This window comes from Corylus avellana, chromosome 9, assembly GCF_965113065.1.
Source record: "Corylus avellana chromosome 9, dhCorAvel1.hap1.2, whole genome shotgun sequence".
In the NCBI taxonomy this organism is placed as follows: Eukaryota; Viridiplantae; Streptophyta; class Magnoliopsida; order Fagales; family Betulaceae; genus Corylus; species Corylus avellana.
This window is the reverse complement of record NC_142498.1, coordinates 15,050,875-15,067,717: the sequence shown is the minus strand read 5'-3', so window position 1 is coordinate 15,067,717 and position 16,843 is coordinate 15,050,875. Positions and strand designations below refer to the sequence as shown.

Below are 16,843 nucleotides of genomic sequence, written 5' to 3'. Positions count from 1 at the left end.
AGTCAAATAAGAGTTGTGTTAGGTTCAAAATTGAAATTTAAAAAAAGAGACAAAAATCAAAACATATGTCCATAAAAGTTGAGTCTTAGATGGGGCTTAATTGAGCTCGTATCATATGTCTAATTTTAAAAGTCATGTCAATTTTAAAAGTCATGCAAACTTGTTTAGTATATACTAGCATATTTTACTTGTGCATATATATATATATGGTATGTTATTATTATTATTATTATTATTATTATTGTTATTATTATGTTCACACAAGAGGAAAGAGAATTGAGATTCAAACTAGTGACCTCCGCTTTATGAGACGTGGTCCCTAACCAATTGAGCTACCTCTTGAAGACCTATATACATGTGTTATTAAGTTTGTGTATATACATTAACATATTTTAGTTATGTATTATGTTAGTATATATACAAGCTAGTATTTTATTATTATATATGAGCTTAATGAGCTAAGTTGAGTTATACGGGCATTGTTCACGATCTTAAACAAAGCCGAACCGAATTTATCCAAATTTGACTCGTTTAATATCATCCTATTTCTTAAAAAAAACTGAGCTCACAAGTCGAACTTATAAGACCCGAGCTAAAACTGTTGTGAACAATTCGGTTCTTTTACAGCCTTAGATCGAGTTATTTTGAGGTACAAGTCATAATTACTTCTCTCTCTCAGCCTTCCCTTGTTTTTGGCAACAAAAGTTTATTTTAGTTTTTATCTTGGGTGCTTCTTAGAGATATGGTTTATTTTCCTAATAGTAAGCAACAGTACCAATCCCTAAAGAGGAAACAATTGGTGTTGAGATTAAAGAACTTGCCTAAACCCTAAACCCTATAAGGCAGCACAGCAAATGAACTCCCAATCCTAGATCAGTGAAGATGCCAAACTGCAACTCACATTTTTATAAGTTTACAAATAAAAATTTGTTTATCTAATTAACTAAAACACATAATCTTAATAATAATTGAATAACTAATCATTAGAATAAATCCTTAAAAAAATGTGTCAAATAATAAAGATTATTTATTTCATATGAAGAATAAATAAGTGAAGCAGGTCATCAGCAAAGCTCAAATTCGTTCAAAAAGTAAATAAACAAAGCTTGAACATGTAATCTATCTCAATAATAAGTTCGAACTCGAGTCATAGTCAAAATAAAATTGAACAAATGAAGCTTAAAAATTTAGTACTTAGATTGACTAGACTATATTACTGCCCTAGCTCTAGGCAACAACTTTCCAAGAAAATCTAATCCAAACCCAATGTCCTACGACAAGTAAACGGATCAAAAAGTGGTTGTAGAGAAAAAGATGAATAGATAAATGCACTAAAGTGGGGAGATTCAAAGTCTCGAAATAATTTAGATAAAGATGTACAGGTCCTTGAATTGAATTGACTCCAAATTTGTTTGAATCTGGTACATGGAGGAGTACCACAGCGACATAGAATTACCATAATTTTTATAAAAAATCACGCTTCAATATTGTGCTCAAAGGAGGAGAAAGAACAAAAAGTGGGGACTTGTCTCACACAGAAGTTGCTAGTCATTCTTCATCTGAATAATTGAACTTAACGGAGTGAGATTGCAAATCAATCTGCCCACCTCTATATGTCCCACGCTTCTTCTTGGTCTTTTCATGCCGAAAATCCCTGAGAGAGAGAGAGAGGGAGAGAGAAAGAGGTGTCAGGCTGCTTCTCTATACAATGAAAATAACAATGGCATCAAAAGAAAGATTCTAATTGCAATGCTCATGTTCAATCACTCTTGAAACCTGAATGTTCACTATGAGTAACATAGCATACAATGAAGAAAGCAAGTCAATATTTTGGAGAATTTGCTATTTATAGTGTTGATCTTCCGGTCCTCGCATTATGTCAGAAAATTTATATTTTTTTGGCAACGAGAAAAGAAAATTTCAACAGAAATAAACTCCTAGATGCAAAAGGCAAGCACCTCAGGAAAATTGCCGAGCCTTGCTCTAGCATCTACACTATCACTGGCTCACCTTGAACTTTCTATAGATGAGGCAATTGGTACATTATTAACACGGCAAACTGTAATAAAAGAGGAGAGGATAAAAAAGGAGAGAGAGCCTAACTAAACTGCCATCTGAACCAGGTCCAACTGGAAACTATGTTAACAGCTTAGGGTACATTCGGTACGTGGAATAGCTATTCTATTAGAAAAAATGAATAGCTTTTATTAGGAATGGAAAAATGTGGAATAGAATAGCTTGGTGTTAGAGTAGAATCCTTATCATATACTCTAACACTTGGAATAGGCATTCCCATATATTTAGTAATAGCTATTCCTTAAATTTAAAAAATAGTCATTCCCTTGAAGGCCATGAGAATGGCTCTTTCAAAGGTATTCAATTCCACTTTCTTCCATTCCCAATAAAAGCTATTAATTTTCCTAATGTAATAGCCAATCCGCATACCAACAGTCATTTCCTCATAGGCCAAGAGAATGGCTCTTTCAAGACTATTTGATTCCACCTTCTTCCATTCCCAATAAAAGCTATTCATTTTCCTAATGTAATATTCATTCTGCATACCAAACATACCCTTAATCTTCACTTTGGTTGCCAATAGTGATAATCAAGAACAGCATTAACACAACATTGTTATCAAATACGGAGAGGGAAAAAAGGGGGAGAGAGCCAAACTGAACCGCCAACTAAACCAGGTCCAACAGGACACTATTAAAAGCTTAATCTATGGTTCGGTTCCCAACAATGGTAATAGCAGAACAGAATTGAGGCAGCTTTTACCTCAACAGAATGAATAATGTTCTCCAACAAATACACATATATAGATGGCATACAGCAAAACATACCGTCCTCTAACTTGCCCAAGAATTTCTTGTGCTTTTGCACCATAGCCACTTTCTGCCCCATCCTGCAGAGATTTGACCACGGGTCAAAATTTAATACAAAAAAGAAATTACAAAAAAAATGATAGCAAGGGGGAATAAAATGGATGAAACACACACGTAAAGCATCAGTATATCACACCTTTGCCCAGTAAGAATTATCTTCAAGCCTCTTATCAGTGAATATCACCTCCTCAGCTTTTATCCGCCGAAATGCATTAGCTGTCTTTGGCTGCAACAAAAGAAGCGATCAGCGTGAATATTACCAGGAATCTACTGTTGTCTAAGAAATATTGCAAACTTGTATAGAGCAACCCTCACCCTTACACAACATCACATTTGGACAGAAAAGCCATTGCCTCTTGAGCAACATCCTCATCAACACACAAACCCCTAGGTGTGGTCGCCCACCCCCAATACAAAAAAAAAAAAAAAAAAACTCTTTTTTTTCACTTGCACTTTTCTTTTCTTTCTTTTCTTTTCTTTTAAATAACTTTATAGGGGTATAGTTGGTATTTCATATGGCTTCCGTTTGGAAATTAACAAAAAATGTGACAAATGGACTTGGATTGAAAAAGGGCTTAAGCTCAAGACTATTATTGAAAAATGGCTTGCAACTGATTTTGTTTTTCTAATTTCTTAAGAATTTTTTTATTTGTGTTTTTCTAAAGCTTCTTAATTTAGTGTTTCTCTTGTATACTTCTTATATACTTGGGTTGCGCCCCTCTGCACCTTTTTAATAAGATTGAATTACTTCTTTAACAAAAGAAAAGATAACATTATTTTCTTCATATTCCCTATCATATTTTTAACACTGAAAAGACACATAAAAGGACTTCACATGATATATGGACAATATCATTCCCAACCACTTAATGTATGTAGCATATGCTTTTCTTAATGGAGAGCCTGATCACTAACATACCATGTAGAACTTCAAGCAGCAACTCCTAAGTTTGCAACATATATAAAACCATGTGTCATCAAAACCGTGCATATGCATATTTTATATGCTAGAATTTTGATACAATGGATGGTCGCTTGTGAATACTAGATAAATGCACATATTATACTCATGATGGTAACAACAGCAAAGGACGTGTAGTGAGATTGTACTCTAGGAACAGATCAAACCTGTGGGCACATTCGATAAATAGAAGGATTTGGCTTTTAATTTTGAAGATGATTCACTTGTGTGCTTCACTCATATGGTAGTATAGACTAAGAAGGTAGTTAGAACCATACCTCAACTGAACCATTATGTTGGTTCTTAGTTTTCTGAAAGGCAGGTTTCTCTCCATTTTCCTCAAGGCTTCCATTTGTCTGCCCATCACTTACTAGGGACACATTCACCTCTGCAGGCTGCTCACTTCTCTCAGATTGTTGCAAACCTTCTACCTTTCTACGTTTTGATTCTTCAGCTGCTTTTTTGTCGACAGGCTGTAAATCATTTTCTTCAGAAGCCAATCTTTTTCTTTTTTTGGAACTTTTCTTCTTGTTGTTAGCCACATCGTCATCTGGCGTTTCACAATCATTATCTTTAGAATGGTTTCCATTTACATCTCCTGTCTCAAGATCCTCCAAATTATCCTTCTTCTTTTTCTTACCTTTAGATTTGACACTCTTATCTTCTGTAGTAGCACTAGAATTATTAGCTTGGGCATCTCTTGAACACTCCACAGATTTTTCCTCAGTTGCTCCAGGCAGTGATTCTAATAAGGGATGTTCCACAGAATTAACTAGAGATCCGGAATCTGACTTGCTTTTCTTTTTCTTTTTCTCCTTGCTTTTCTTATCAGGTTCCTCCTCCATATGCGATACACAAGCAATAAGACCAGCAGGCCCCTTTGATATTTCTGTGTTGAATTGTTCAGTTCCTTGACCGAGCAAATCAGAAATCTTCTTGCTTTTCTTCGTCTTTTTAGATCTTATATTTAGTTCTGGGGCTGCATCATTTGTTATTATCTCCTTGGCATTGTTAGAATTAGAAAGTGTACTAATTTTGTTGTTTTTCTTACTTCCAGTCTCCACAATCTCAGTAGAGTCACGTTCTTCATCTCTTTTACTAGTGTCCTCAATCTTTGTATCTGAAATTTAGCAGAACTAGAATGAGTTATATCAACATTTATCAAATGAAGTACATCATGCTGCCACTGAGAAGGAGGTAGAGAGAGGGAGAGAGGAAAGCCATAACCCCACTAACATAATTAAATTTCAAAAACAAAGTATTTGAAATTTCAGCAGTCCCCAAGGGATAGTTCAATTGGCTGGAAGCGGTCGAATCTCCCCTTCCCCCTCCTCTTGGGGACAAAAATTTACTTGTCAAAAAAAAAAAAAAAAAAAAAAAAAAAAGAGCATACCTTGCTTGTCCTGGTTGCTTACTTCTGTGTTGGAAAGATTCCTACATAGAACAGAAGCTCAAATAACATGAGAATAGAAACTGGAATTCAATCTCTAAATTGACAATAGCATAGCATATGCATGTATGTATCACACACACACACACACACATACATATGAGAAAAGCACAAAATGCAAAAGATAGATTTGGCAGCTGACACCAGAAGGGACATTTGTCTGTGATGGCAGCTGACATCATGAAAACTATGGTTGTGAAGGCTTTTTGATGTCTTACAAAGATATACCCACGTTAATCATTATTGAGAAGTAAACTGCAGTGCTATAAAGAGAAATTGGAATAATAGATATTTGATTGAAAGGAATAGCAAAATCATATTCTTGTGGCCAACTCCAAATGGGTAAACTATGCAATATAAATGGCAAGAAACATGAGCAACAAAGTCTAGCACACACATTTCCAATAAAAGTATATTAAGTCTTATGCCTTATTTACTTGTCCAAAAAACGTTTTATGCCTTGTGAAGACACAAGAAAAAAAGTAGAAGACATCAAGGAAAATAGATAATTTATGATTAAAAGGCTACAAAGATATCACTCAATATATATGTCAGAGCCACTATAAATAATGATATTATCTTAGAGTAATTCTTGTGGGTGCATGTATGTGTACGCATGTGTGTGCATGCATGAATGTCTATATATAACCAAACACATAAGAATGAACAATTTCTTATCATACCACATCTCCAAATACTTGTGGTAAATTTCTTCCAAATCCAGTGTGGAACCCTTCTGACCATCTTTCTGCAGCAAGAATAAGATGAAGAACATTGACAAGCGGATTTGGGTTAAACTACAAAAATATGCTATCAAAGAATGAACCAGAACTCTTTCATAGGACACCGTTCGAAGAGAAGGGGGGAAACTAAACTACACATAAACACATTATCAAGGACTACGATGTAATGGTTTACTCAAACACGTCAGCCATACTTTTATATTACCGGGTGCAATGCCAAGCAAGTAAATTCATGTGATATGCATAATTAAGTCAAAAATGTTGAAGGGAACTAGAAATCAAAATCTTAACGGAAAACAATATGCGAATTATTAAAAATTTCTAATATGGTTCAATTCAACATGCCTACAAGGCCAAGAAGAAGGTCAACTGAAAAAACAAGCCAAGCCACAAAACTGATAGAAAATAGAGATGGCCTGCACAAGAAATGGCTTGTACATTTAGCGATGCGACTGAGTATGTATATATGTAAGTGTGTGAGTACTTGTGTGAGTACATTATAAATAAGACAATTTATTTAAACAAATCCAAAAAAGGGAGAAACCGAGTAGACAAGTATGAAGGAAATGCAGAAAATTTAAGAGAATAAATAAATAAATAAATTAAATCCAATGGTCTATTAAATTAAAAAAGTCCAATCTCCAAAGTAAAAAACAATAAGCAACTTAAGTCCACCTTATCACCATCTAACTTCTTATAAAATCATATGTCAAAATTCACAAGTATCCAACTTCCAATATCTTAACCTGAATCGTATAACCCAACATCTCCACAACCAATCTCAACAAACCACATAACAACAAGAATACTAGTGAGCAAAGTTCCATAGCAATCGAGAAATGAAATAGAAGCCAATCCACAGTCTTCACACATAAAGATCCTTGGGGAAAACTGGGTAGAAGTTTTCACTTTGGGATAGGGTCCTAGTGCCACATCTATAGCATCATCTGACATACATATCTTTTTGGAAGCCTAAGACAAGATATCACCTCTACACCAGGCAAGAAGCCTTTTAGGTCCAAAAATAAGTGTCCATTGTAATTACTTAGGGTAGTCTGTTATGTAATACCAAATTAATCTAGCTAATTAATTGCCTGAAAACACTTCGAACCACTCCTTTAAAAAACTAAAGGACTAAAAATCAGATCACAGATGAAGATTAACAGTTTGCAAAATTATTTATCAAAAGAATATTTTCCAAACAAAGATCACTCCCTCATGCTTTCAGATAAAAATTTGCAAACTCTGCACTCTAAATCTTCAGGAATATCTTAAATTTACACAAATCCTGCTGATTTCCTTGGTGTTGTTAGTTCTATTGAAAGGTAAGGTTTCTATTACTGTTCTGTAAGAAGATACTTTGAGCCAAATGCACCATTGAACTAAACAATCCAAAGAAACACCAATCTCCACTCCCTTCTCTTTCCTCCATATTTATATCCTCTCACTAAAATCACTCCTATCGAATGGACTGTTGGACTATTTCCATAAGGAAAACCTGAAACTTTCCAAATAAATCCTCAGCCAAATCTTTGAGCCAATCGATATTGCTAGCTCCACTTCTAACGATTTTAAATGCACTCACCACCATGGTACAGAGAAGCCAAGGGGAAAACCCATCTTACACTTCAGTTTAATCTGTACTTTGAAATGGCAAAACCCTCTGCCTTTTTCACAATTTACAAATTTGTTGCTAATAGAGAAAATACAAACGGCATAACCAAGCTGAGGTGGCATATATCAGACAAGGTTAAGAAGACTCATAATCTTAACATTATAGCTAATCACCCTATACAAGGTCCAAAATGCATAGAAATTTTATATGCCTCTCTAACAAAATTATATCTAATGAATCACCCCATATAATGCCTTATCCAAAAAAAAATCAGCATACTCGATATGCCTTTCTAAAAAACCTTCACCATTCTCTAAAGTGCAAGACCACAAACCTAACAAAACTAAGCATAGAGCGCAATTATTTAGATCAGGTTTATTGAGTAAGCGGACCCCCTATCACACCTATGCTCCTTACATAGCTAATCATAACATCCAATATTGTTTTGTACATGTGGTCCGCGCAATTCAGAACCTAACATCATTGGGTTCGTTCTATTGTCAATCTTTCTCCCCTAAACACTTCAAATGCATTTAACCAAATAACAAGATGATTCTATCTTCATCCAAGAAAATGATTTACAGATGCATATTGCAGTAAACACAAACAGATGCATAGATACATTAATCAAATATAGGAACAAATAAGCATTGCGCATATCACATGCACAAAAGTGAAGAATCAAGCAAAAAAATAGAAAACATTGAAAATCCCTAGTTCCTCTACTTTCCCGGCAACCAAACAGAACCGTATCCACATACCTCGACCTGCGCTTCGGACCGAAACTTCTTGAGGGTCTTGGAGAACCCACTGCGGTTCAAGAACTGAGCCACAGCTTGGAGGAGACGGGCCTTCTGGTCCGCGGTTAGGGCAGAGGAGGAGGCCTTGCCGCTGCTGGGCTTCTTCATGGTGGTTAGGTTCGCGAGCAGAACTTGGCGAGGCTTCAGGGCTAGAAGGGAAGGGTCCACTGCTGGGTTCTCTCTTATTAGGGTTTTGGGCATGTGAGCGAGCTTTACCACTCTCTGCGAGTGTGGGTGGGTTTAGGGTTTTGAGGTTCCCTGGCTTAATATTTTATTAGGACATGTAACAGTTGATTGAACTACAAAAGCTAACGTTTTACTGTAATAATTTATTTATCCAAATAAATTTTGATCACCTTTTCCTGCAAGTAAATCTCATATAACATCTCTCGGATTATCGGCCTAAATTATAAGCAATTCGAATATATAATTATTATGAATCTCAATCTATTCTTAAAAAGAAGTGTTATATATCCATTTCTTACTCATCTCTTTTGCAAATTTATCATTAAATCTATAAAATTCACGTGTGGATCTAGTGAGCGGAAATAGACAAAAGATGAAAACCAAACATTTCTCGCTTTTAAATGCTATAATTTTGATATTCGCATGATTTCTCAACTTAATCTTAAACACATAATTTGTGATAATTTAATAATTCTCTTATAATTTTCTGTTATTGATTTTCAAATGATTTCCATCACATTATTTAATGATATAGTTCATTGTCACCTTATATTATTAATCTACATCAACAAAACAAAATAAAAAATAAAAAATAAAAAATAAATCAATCTACCGTTTTTTTATAAATAAAATTGTAAAACATAGGAAGAATACAACAACATTACAAGAGAGAAATTGATAGGGAGGCTCTAGGGGTGAAAAGGTGGACGGTTATTAACCGCCCACTAACCGTTAACAGTCATAACCGCTAACCGTCTTAAAAGCGGTTAATAAAAAATCGTTAACTGCCTAGTCGGTTACGATTAGGTGTTACTGAGTTTGCTAACCGCTAATCGCCAACCGCCTTTATTCTATAATATATATTTATATATTTTTATAATAATAATAATCTTTATATATATAACATGATCAATTGATCATTAAATCATAATTATTTTTTTTTGAGATAATTAAATCACAATTTAAGTATTAATGTACTACCATTATAATTATATGATTATATCACATGATCAATTAATTATTAAATCATATGATTATATAATAACAAATTATGCATATATAATATGACATAACTCAAAAGTATACAAATTCATACTAATACAACAATTAAGTACCTAAAGACTTATTTTCAATGTATGCTATAAACTTATAAGTCCATATATATTATAAATTATAATTATACATATATGCATATTGAATAATATAAATGAATAAGATCAATACTTAATCATATGATTCAAATTAAATTTAAATAATTAATCATAATATTTATGTACAATGATAATATGATTCGTATAATATCAAATTAAGTAATTGGCATTGGATTAAACAATGTGTTACTTATAACCACAATTGAAGTATTAATGTATTTTATATATATATATATATATATATATATATATATATATAATCATATTAACTTTTTTTTTCTATTAGTATAACTTGTAATCTTAACAAGTTATGATTTACATTTAAGGATTTTTTTTTTAAAAAAAAAGTATAAATAGATGTAAATTAATGTGAATTTGGGGTCAAATATTTTAGATTTTTCAATATGGGCTCCTTTTAGAGCAATTTGGCCCAATGTGGTATATAAGAGAAAAAGCCCAAAACTGAAAATTGGCCCAAAGGCCCAACTTTGAAAAAAACGGTTATAGTAGGCAGTTATATGTTTACTAACCACTAACGGATGCGATTAATAAAATTTAGTAACGGTTACGATTAGCAACTATTGGTAAGGATAATACTAGACATTCCAACATTTTTTCCCAAATGATCTGGTTTATTCAATAAATAAATAGATTTATATTGTTTTTTTTTTTTCTTAAATGAATGTAAGGTCCAGATCATTTAAGAAAGGAAATTTGGGAAAAAGTGTTGGGATGCCTAGCAGCCCTCTAATGATAATAACCGCTAACTGCAACCGCCTTTTCACCCCTATAGGGAGCCAACACTAGCCATGATCCCCTTTTTTAAAAAGCCCCCTTAAGTTAGAGCATCCCAACAAGCCCTCTAATATTGTTACACCCCCGTTTTGGCGATATAGTGGAAACATGAACAAAATGATCCTTTAACTAACAAGGAAATAAAATGAACAAGCAAGCCCAAGAAAAGGTAAAAGAAAAAAATCATTATAAAGAGTTCTTAACATAATATATATAAGATGTCATCTTTAATACATAGAAGTTGGGATCATAATACATAAAGTGTCCTACAAAAGAAGGAGGTGTAATAACAAAAAGTAAGTTAGTACAAGAAAATCATAGCCTTCCCAGATATAAGTGGCCTCCTATACGCAAGACTTTAAATTAAGGGCTATACAGTATACAAAAGGATCAAAAGTTGTATAATCTACATAACAAAAGTTGCATAGTCTATATGAGTCTTAGGTTGTACAATCTATTTAAAGGAGTCATATGCACTACTACTGCTTCTACTACTACTCCGAAGAGAAGTGAGTCAAAGAGTCTCAATCATAGGGTCATATGTTCGGATCAATGATGACCAAGATGCCCACTGGTATCTCCGTCCTCAATGCTATGATAAGTAATGCCATCTGAAAAAGTTTATAGAGTGAAAGGGTGAGTTTGACAACTCCGTAAGTAAACACAAAACAACAGTAAGAATATGAATTATTTTGAGTGAAATGAGATGTTAAAATACATGATATACATATTTTATATCACAAATTCATTTAGGTACAACAATAAACTTTGCAGAATAAAGCAACTAGCAAATAAACCATGAATAAATACATCATTAAGATTAAATTAGCTATATAAGATAACTTAAGAGCTCATTCCATTCATTTTTCTTTCCATAAACTGTGTGTTTACCCCTTTGACCAACTCCGATAGTCATAGGGCATGTTTGGAATTTGAGGTGGCTAAAAGTGCGTTTAAAACTCAAAAAGTCCATTTAAATAAAAAAGTACTCGTTTGGTAAAGAAATTAAAAGCGTTTTTAACGGTTCAAAAAGCCTAAAAATTGCCAAAACGCACTTTTGGCAAAAACTTAAAAATGAAGCTTTTACCAAAAAACGATTTTTTACTTAAAAGCTCTATTTCTCAAATGCAATCCCAAATAGGCTCTTAAACTATGAGCAGCGAATATTGGCTTGTCCTGAGGGACTCTATAGACTCATAATGTGGTCACAAGGGAGAGCGGGGCATGTGGTGGGGATCTTCCCTAGTCGAAGTACCATGATCGAGCACCAGACCGTCGTCATATGAGAAAGCCATCGGGCTAATAGCCTACACCTTCATCTATCCGTCCTTCGGTGTGGTTTGCCATGCTGTCCATGAACTATACGTGTTAAGTGATCCGGTACCAATCATAAACATATCACTACGGTGTCATGGGGTCAAAACATATGAACATGTATACACATATATGTAACTTTGAGAACTCTTATCATTCATAACCATAAGACGTACCAATCATGATGTAAATCTTTTCATAATTATAGCATGAGAATTTAAAGCAGTCATATCATGTAAAATTCTTAAATCATAGTATGAGGATTTATCATGATTATATCATGTATAAAATATGGAAGGAAGTATAGCATTGAAACATGTAAATAAGTGAGTGATAAAATTTCCAACTTTTTTCCAAAAAGTTTACAATAAAACTTGTATTGGGGGTTTTAGGGGTGTGTTTACTTACCTGGGTGTGATGAAGGGTGGCATTAGGTTGCTTTTCTACCAAGATTATTTATAAAGATATGTTAATGAGGATATTCAGAAATTTAATAAAAATGTTGGGTTGTTTACAAAAATTACTGTATGGTGATATTATCTGAGAATGTACTATTAATCTAATTCCACGCGACTCTTTGCAACTTTCTAAATGCTATAAACATTGGGCTTTCGTATGGGTTTTGAAGACAAGAATAACTTCTATAAGGACCTAGCATAAACTAGCTACTTTGTGTCCTCCAATAAAAAATGAGCACATCAGCATATTGCACAAAATGAGATAGAGAGAAAAACACTAGATTTTTACTTCTCACAGCCCATCGTTTTCCACTTGGTCGTGATAAAATAACCTACTACCCACCCCACCAAGCCACCACCACCGCCACCTCCCTTTCCATCGTTGAGGGCCGCCAAACACCACCACCGGTAAGTTCTTAGATTTTTTGTTTTTCTCTCTCTACTTTCTCTAACTTTTTGTTTATGTCTGTGTGTGTCTCTCTCTCCATATGGTTTCCACGGGCAAGGATTTTTGGAAATGCTTTATGCTAGAGCAAATCTAATATACTTTGGAAAAATTGGAATGGTATTAAAGGTGGTAGTTACCAATACATAAGAAGAGCAAATTTTGGCAAAATAAATACAAGGAGTGCCGACTAGAATCCTAAGTAAGGGGAGATTTAAAAAGAAATAAAGAAAACTTGCTATTTGGGAAGATATAAAATTTGGCGACATATACATCAGAAGTGCGATGAAGAGACAGTTTGTTGTAGAGGTTGTTGTTTGGGTGCTGTTGAAGTAGCGGCAGGGGAACATTTGGTGGCGTCCGGCGGTGCTTGATAGAGGAGAGGGTGGTGATGGTGTGGGCAGTAGGGGTAGGCGGTGGGTCTCTAGTTCTATAATGAATTTACGATTAAATGGGAAAAATGGATTTTGTAAAGAGTAAAAATCCAGTGTTTTTCTCTCTATCTCATTTTGTGCAATATTCTGATGTGTTCATTTTTTATTGGAGGGCACAAAGTAGCTAGTTTATGACAAGTCCTTATAGAAGTTATTCTCTTTGAGGACATACACATTGTCAAGATATAAGTAAAGTGACTAGATCATACCTCATAACAGGTTGTGACGAAAATGACATTAATTTCTCATGCTAATGCTGCTCAATAAGTAAATCATAGAATCTTCAACCATATGAACCTTAGTTTTCAAGTTTTAATCCTTGCTTCAAAATAAATTTGGTGCTTACCTAGAAAGTCCACACAAAACCAACTGAAAATTTGCTCAAGAATTAGCCAAAACTCAAGAAATCAAACCAAATTGAAACTCCAACTCATAAACCTCACTTCTAACAATTCTCCTCCCGATACAATCCTATCAACTATCTGAAACTTAAAAAAATCAAATTCAAACCTTACTTATATTCGACCATTACAGACATCTCCACAAAATCAAACCAAAATCACACATCAATTCCTCAAAATCAAACTACTTGAAATCTCAAAACAACAATATATCAAGTTCTACCATCATTTAGCTAGTTCCCAAAAAATCAACTAAAGACAAAACCCCCAAAATATGCAAAATCTCAAGCCTAAAATATTTACGAGCCAAAAACTATAGTGACCCGGATAATTAACTAGGCTTAGGCATCTTAGCTGAGGGGATAATTTAGACTTTGGGTCACTAGGAACAACTGGAAGGGCACTTTGAGAACTTCAAACTTTCTGACCGAACGTTCGCAGGGGGGACCACGCAAACGTACGCATGGGGACCGGTCGAACGTTTGTTGACTTCTAGTTGACCGCTAGATAATGCCCGAACGTACGAGGCAGCCTTTATTCCATTGGATAAACAGTACGCAAACGTTCACCCCTATGGTACCAAATGTTCGCTACTTTTCATAACAGTCCCCACAGCACTCACAGCTTTTCCCACCTATAAATACCCTACCTCTACGCTACCCTTAAGCCCATTTTTGCTCTTGTGTCCTCTGGAGACCCTGTGTGAGTGATTTTGTGAGCTTTGGTTGTTCTTGAGGAAGGAGGAGAAGTTTTTGGAGGTTTTGCTTCTAAAAGGTAACCTTCTACGCTTAAGTTTCTCTTTATAGTCGTTATATTGCTTTTCTAGACTAGCTTAGTTGTTAGTTTGGACTTTTAACTAGGTTTTTTTGTCTTTAATCTTGGCTTAAGCTCGGTTTAACATTTTATTTTTGTTGAACGTATTTTCGTATGCATGGAGACGTTGGTTTGGGATAGGAGGTGCTAGAAAACCTTTTGATAGCCCTATGACTAGTGCCAGAGGTTTAGGAGGACGTGTAGACCAAATGAGGTTCCAGCTGAACCTTCTGGCCGAACGTTCGACCAAGGGACCGAATGCTCGCCCAGGAGTGCTATAGGGGAAACGCCACTTGGGCCAGATGTTCCGTAGCTCCTGTTTTCATGTCTTAGGTGTCACGCCCCCGTTTATGGTGAATAAGGAAAACGTGAACTAAAATAATTCATAATTATTAAGCGAATATATAATACTACTATTATTATTATTAAACGAACACAAAGAAGCCCAAGGGAAAATAAGAGAGGCAATTGGTATAAAAAGAGTTTTTAATATACTTAGAACATCATCCAAAACATATAAACTAAGAATCCATAATACATTTCAAGTCCTTCAAAGGAGGTATAAACAAAAGTAACTAATATAGGGAGGTAATATCCTTCCTAGGTGTCAGAGTCCTCCTATACATAGGATTTGTATGGTATACAAAAAATCAAAAGTTATACAGTCTACATAAACAAAAGTTGTATAGTCTACACTTGTCCCAAGCGATCTATAATGGAGTCCTAGGCACTACTATTGCTGTAGCTCCTGCTAGTCCACAAAACAATAGGTCCAAGTATCCCAATCATTGGGCCAGATGATTGGCTCTTTAATTACTAGGAGGCCCACCGGTACCCTTGTCTTCAACACTATTATAAATAAAGCAATCTAAAAAAATAAAAATAAAAAAGAGGGAGAAGGGGTGTGTTCAACAACTCAGTAAGTAGCCACAACACCAAGATGCTATAAAACATGCTATGCAAATTTTTTATGTCATAATCTCAGTCATGCACAAAAATAATCTTTATAGAATAAAATAATTAACAAATAAAGTAAGAACATTAAGTAAATAAGTTATAAAATGAATATGCACTTCCTTTTATTTTTATTTCTAAAGAAAATCACGTTTTACCCTTTGACCCGACTCCGCAATTTTACCATGAGCGGCGCACGTTGGCTTGTCCCGAAGGACCTATAGGCTCATCCTGTCGTCATAAGGGAGAGCTATCACTTTGGGAACTTCCCTAGGTGAAGGCCACCTGGTCGATAGCACACACCTTCTCGTAACCGTCCTTCGATGTGCTTGCCATGCTACCCATGAGATTCGGTACCAATTGTGACTTGTGTAATACCTCGAGGTTAAACATTTATTAACATGAATGCACATGTAACATTTCATATAATTTTTGCAAGCTCATCTATAATCGTGTAATACACCATGAAACCTTAAGAGCTATTTTCAGTCACAATGACAGTCATATATAAATCATAAAAAAAATAAGATAATTGTAACACTTAAAATTCTTAAACAATGACATGTGAATGAATAAAACTTGGCATTAAAATATGAAAAGAAGTGCAATCATGTAAGTGGATGATTTATAAAATCCTCAACATTTTTTCAAAGATTTATAATAAAATTTATTGGGGTTTTTAGTATTGTGTCCCCTTACCTGAATTTGATAATAGATAGCGTTGGGTTGTCCTCCTATCTAGAGGAGTATTCTGGAATTTCAAGTCTAAAATTTAAATTAAAATACTGCACATATATACAATGACCGTACTTATACATATATACATATATACAGTATTTGTAAAATCTACAGAAACTAACACTCAACAACAAACACTCGTTGAATAAGCCTTTTACAAAAATCCTAAAACAAATACCCATCAACTACTACCTAATATTCACCCATAAACTTCACAAACACCCTCATCGATCAACATCTAGAAATTAACCAAGAAATACAAAAATCAAACCTCAAAACTCCATTTGGCTAACCCATAAAATCTCCATTAGAGTTCCCATGATCAAGCACCAAATTGAAATACAAAACCCAATTATAATCAAGAATCAAACTTAAGAGGAGGAATTTACGAATATAACAATGGGTACAGAAAATCGTCATGAATATATATCCAACACATAAAAAGCAAGCAATAAAAATATCTTCAAAAGGACAGAATATCCAACGGAGAAAGAGAGAGGCGATTTCTTACCTTGAGAAGCCGGTTAGATGATGTTATGTTACAAACTGTCATAAAGAAGAGGAAAAAAAAAAAAAGAATTAACAATGGACAGTAAGAATCATGATACATAGAAGAAGAAGAGCCTCAAAGGAAAAGAAAAAGAAAGAAGAATGTTATAGTTTGTATGAACGGTTTAGACACAAAAAGTGGAGACTATTA

The 16,843-nt window shown here is 34.4% G+C and overlaps 1 protein-coding gene across 1 annotated transcript; it reads right to left on the bottom strand.

The window, feature by feature from the left end:
* Positions 1-1,096: 1,096 nt before the first annotated feature.
* LOC132190154 (nucleolar/coiled-body phosphoprotein) lies at positions 1,097-8,734 on the bottom strand. Its single transcript, XM_059605056.2, has 7 exons — positions 8,416-8,734; positions 5,980-6,044; positions 5,240-5,280; positions 4,125-4,966; positions 3,022-3,111; positions 2,844-2,905; positions 1,097-1,654 (listed from the first exon to the last, which is right to left on the bottom strand). Exons 1-7 carry the CDS (start codon positions 8,653-8,655, stop codon positions 1,549-1,551), a joined length of 1,446 nt encoding a protein of 481 aa, XP_059461039.2. The 5' UTR covers positions 8,656-8,734; the 3' UTR covers positions 1,097-1,548.
* Between the last annotated feature and the right edge of the window lie 8,109 nt (positions 8,735-16,843).

Bases quoted from the DNA above. Each gene is read 5' to 3' on its own strand.
- LOC132190154 (XM_059605056.2), bottom strand. From the start codon at position 8,655: ATGCCCAAAACCCTAATAAGAGAGAACCCAGCAGTGGACCCTTCCCTT. The intron at 4,967-5,239 runs GTATGCTCTTTT...GCTAAATTTCAG, and splicing joins AAGCAACCAGGACAAGCAAG to ATACAAAGATTGAGGACACT. The intron at 2,906-3,021 runs GTGTGATATACT...AAATCTCTGCAG, and splicing joins ATAATTCTTACTGGGCAAAG to GATGGGGCAGAAAGTGGCTA.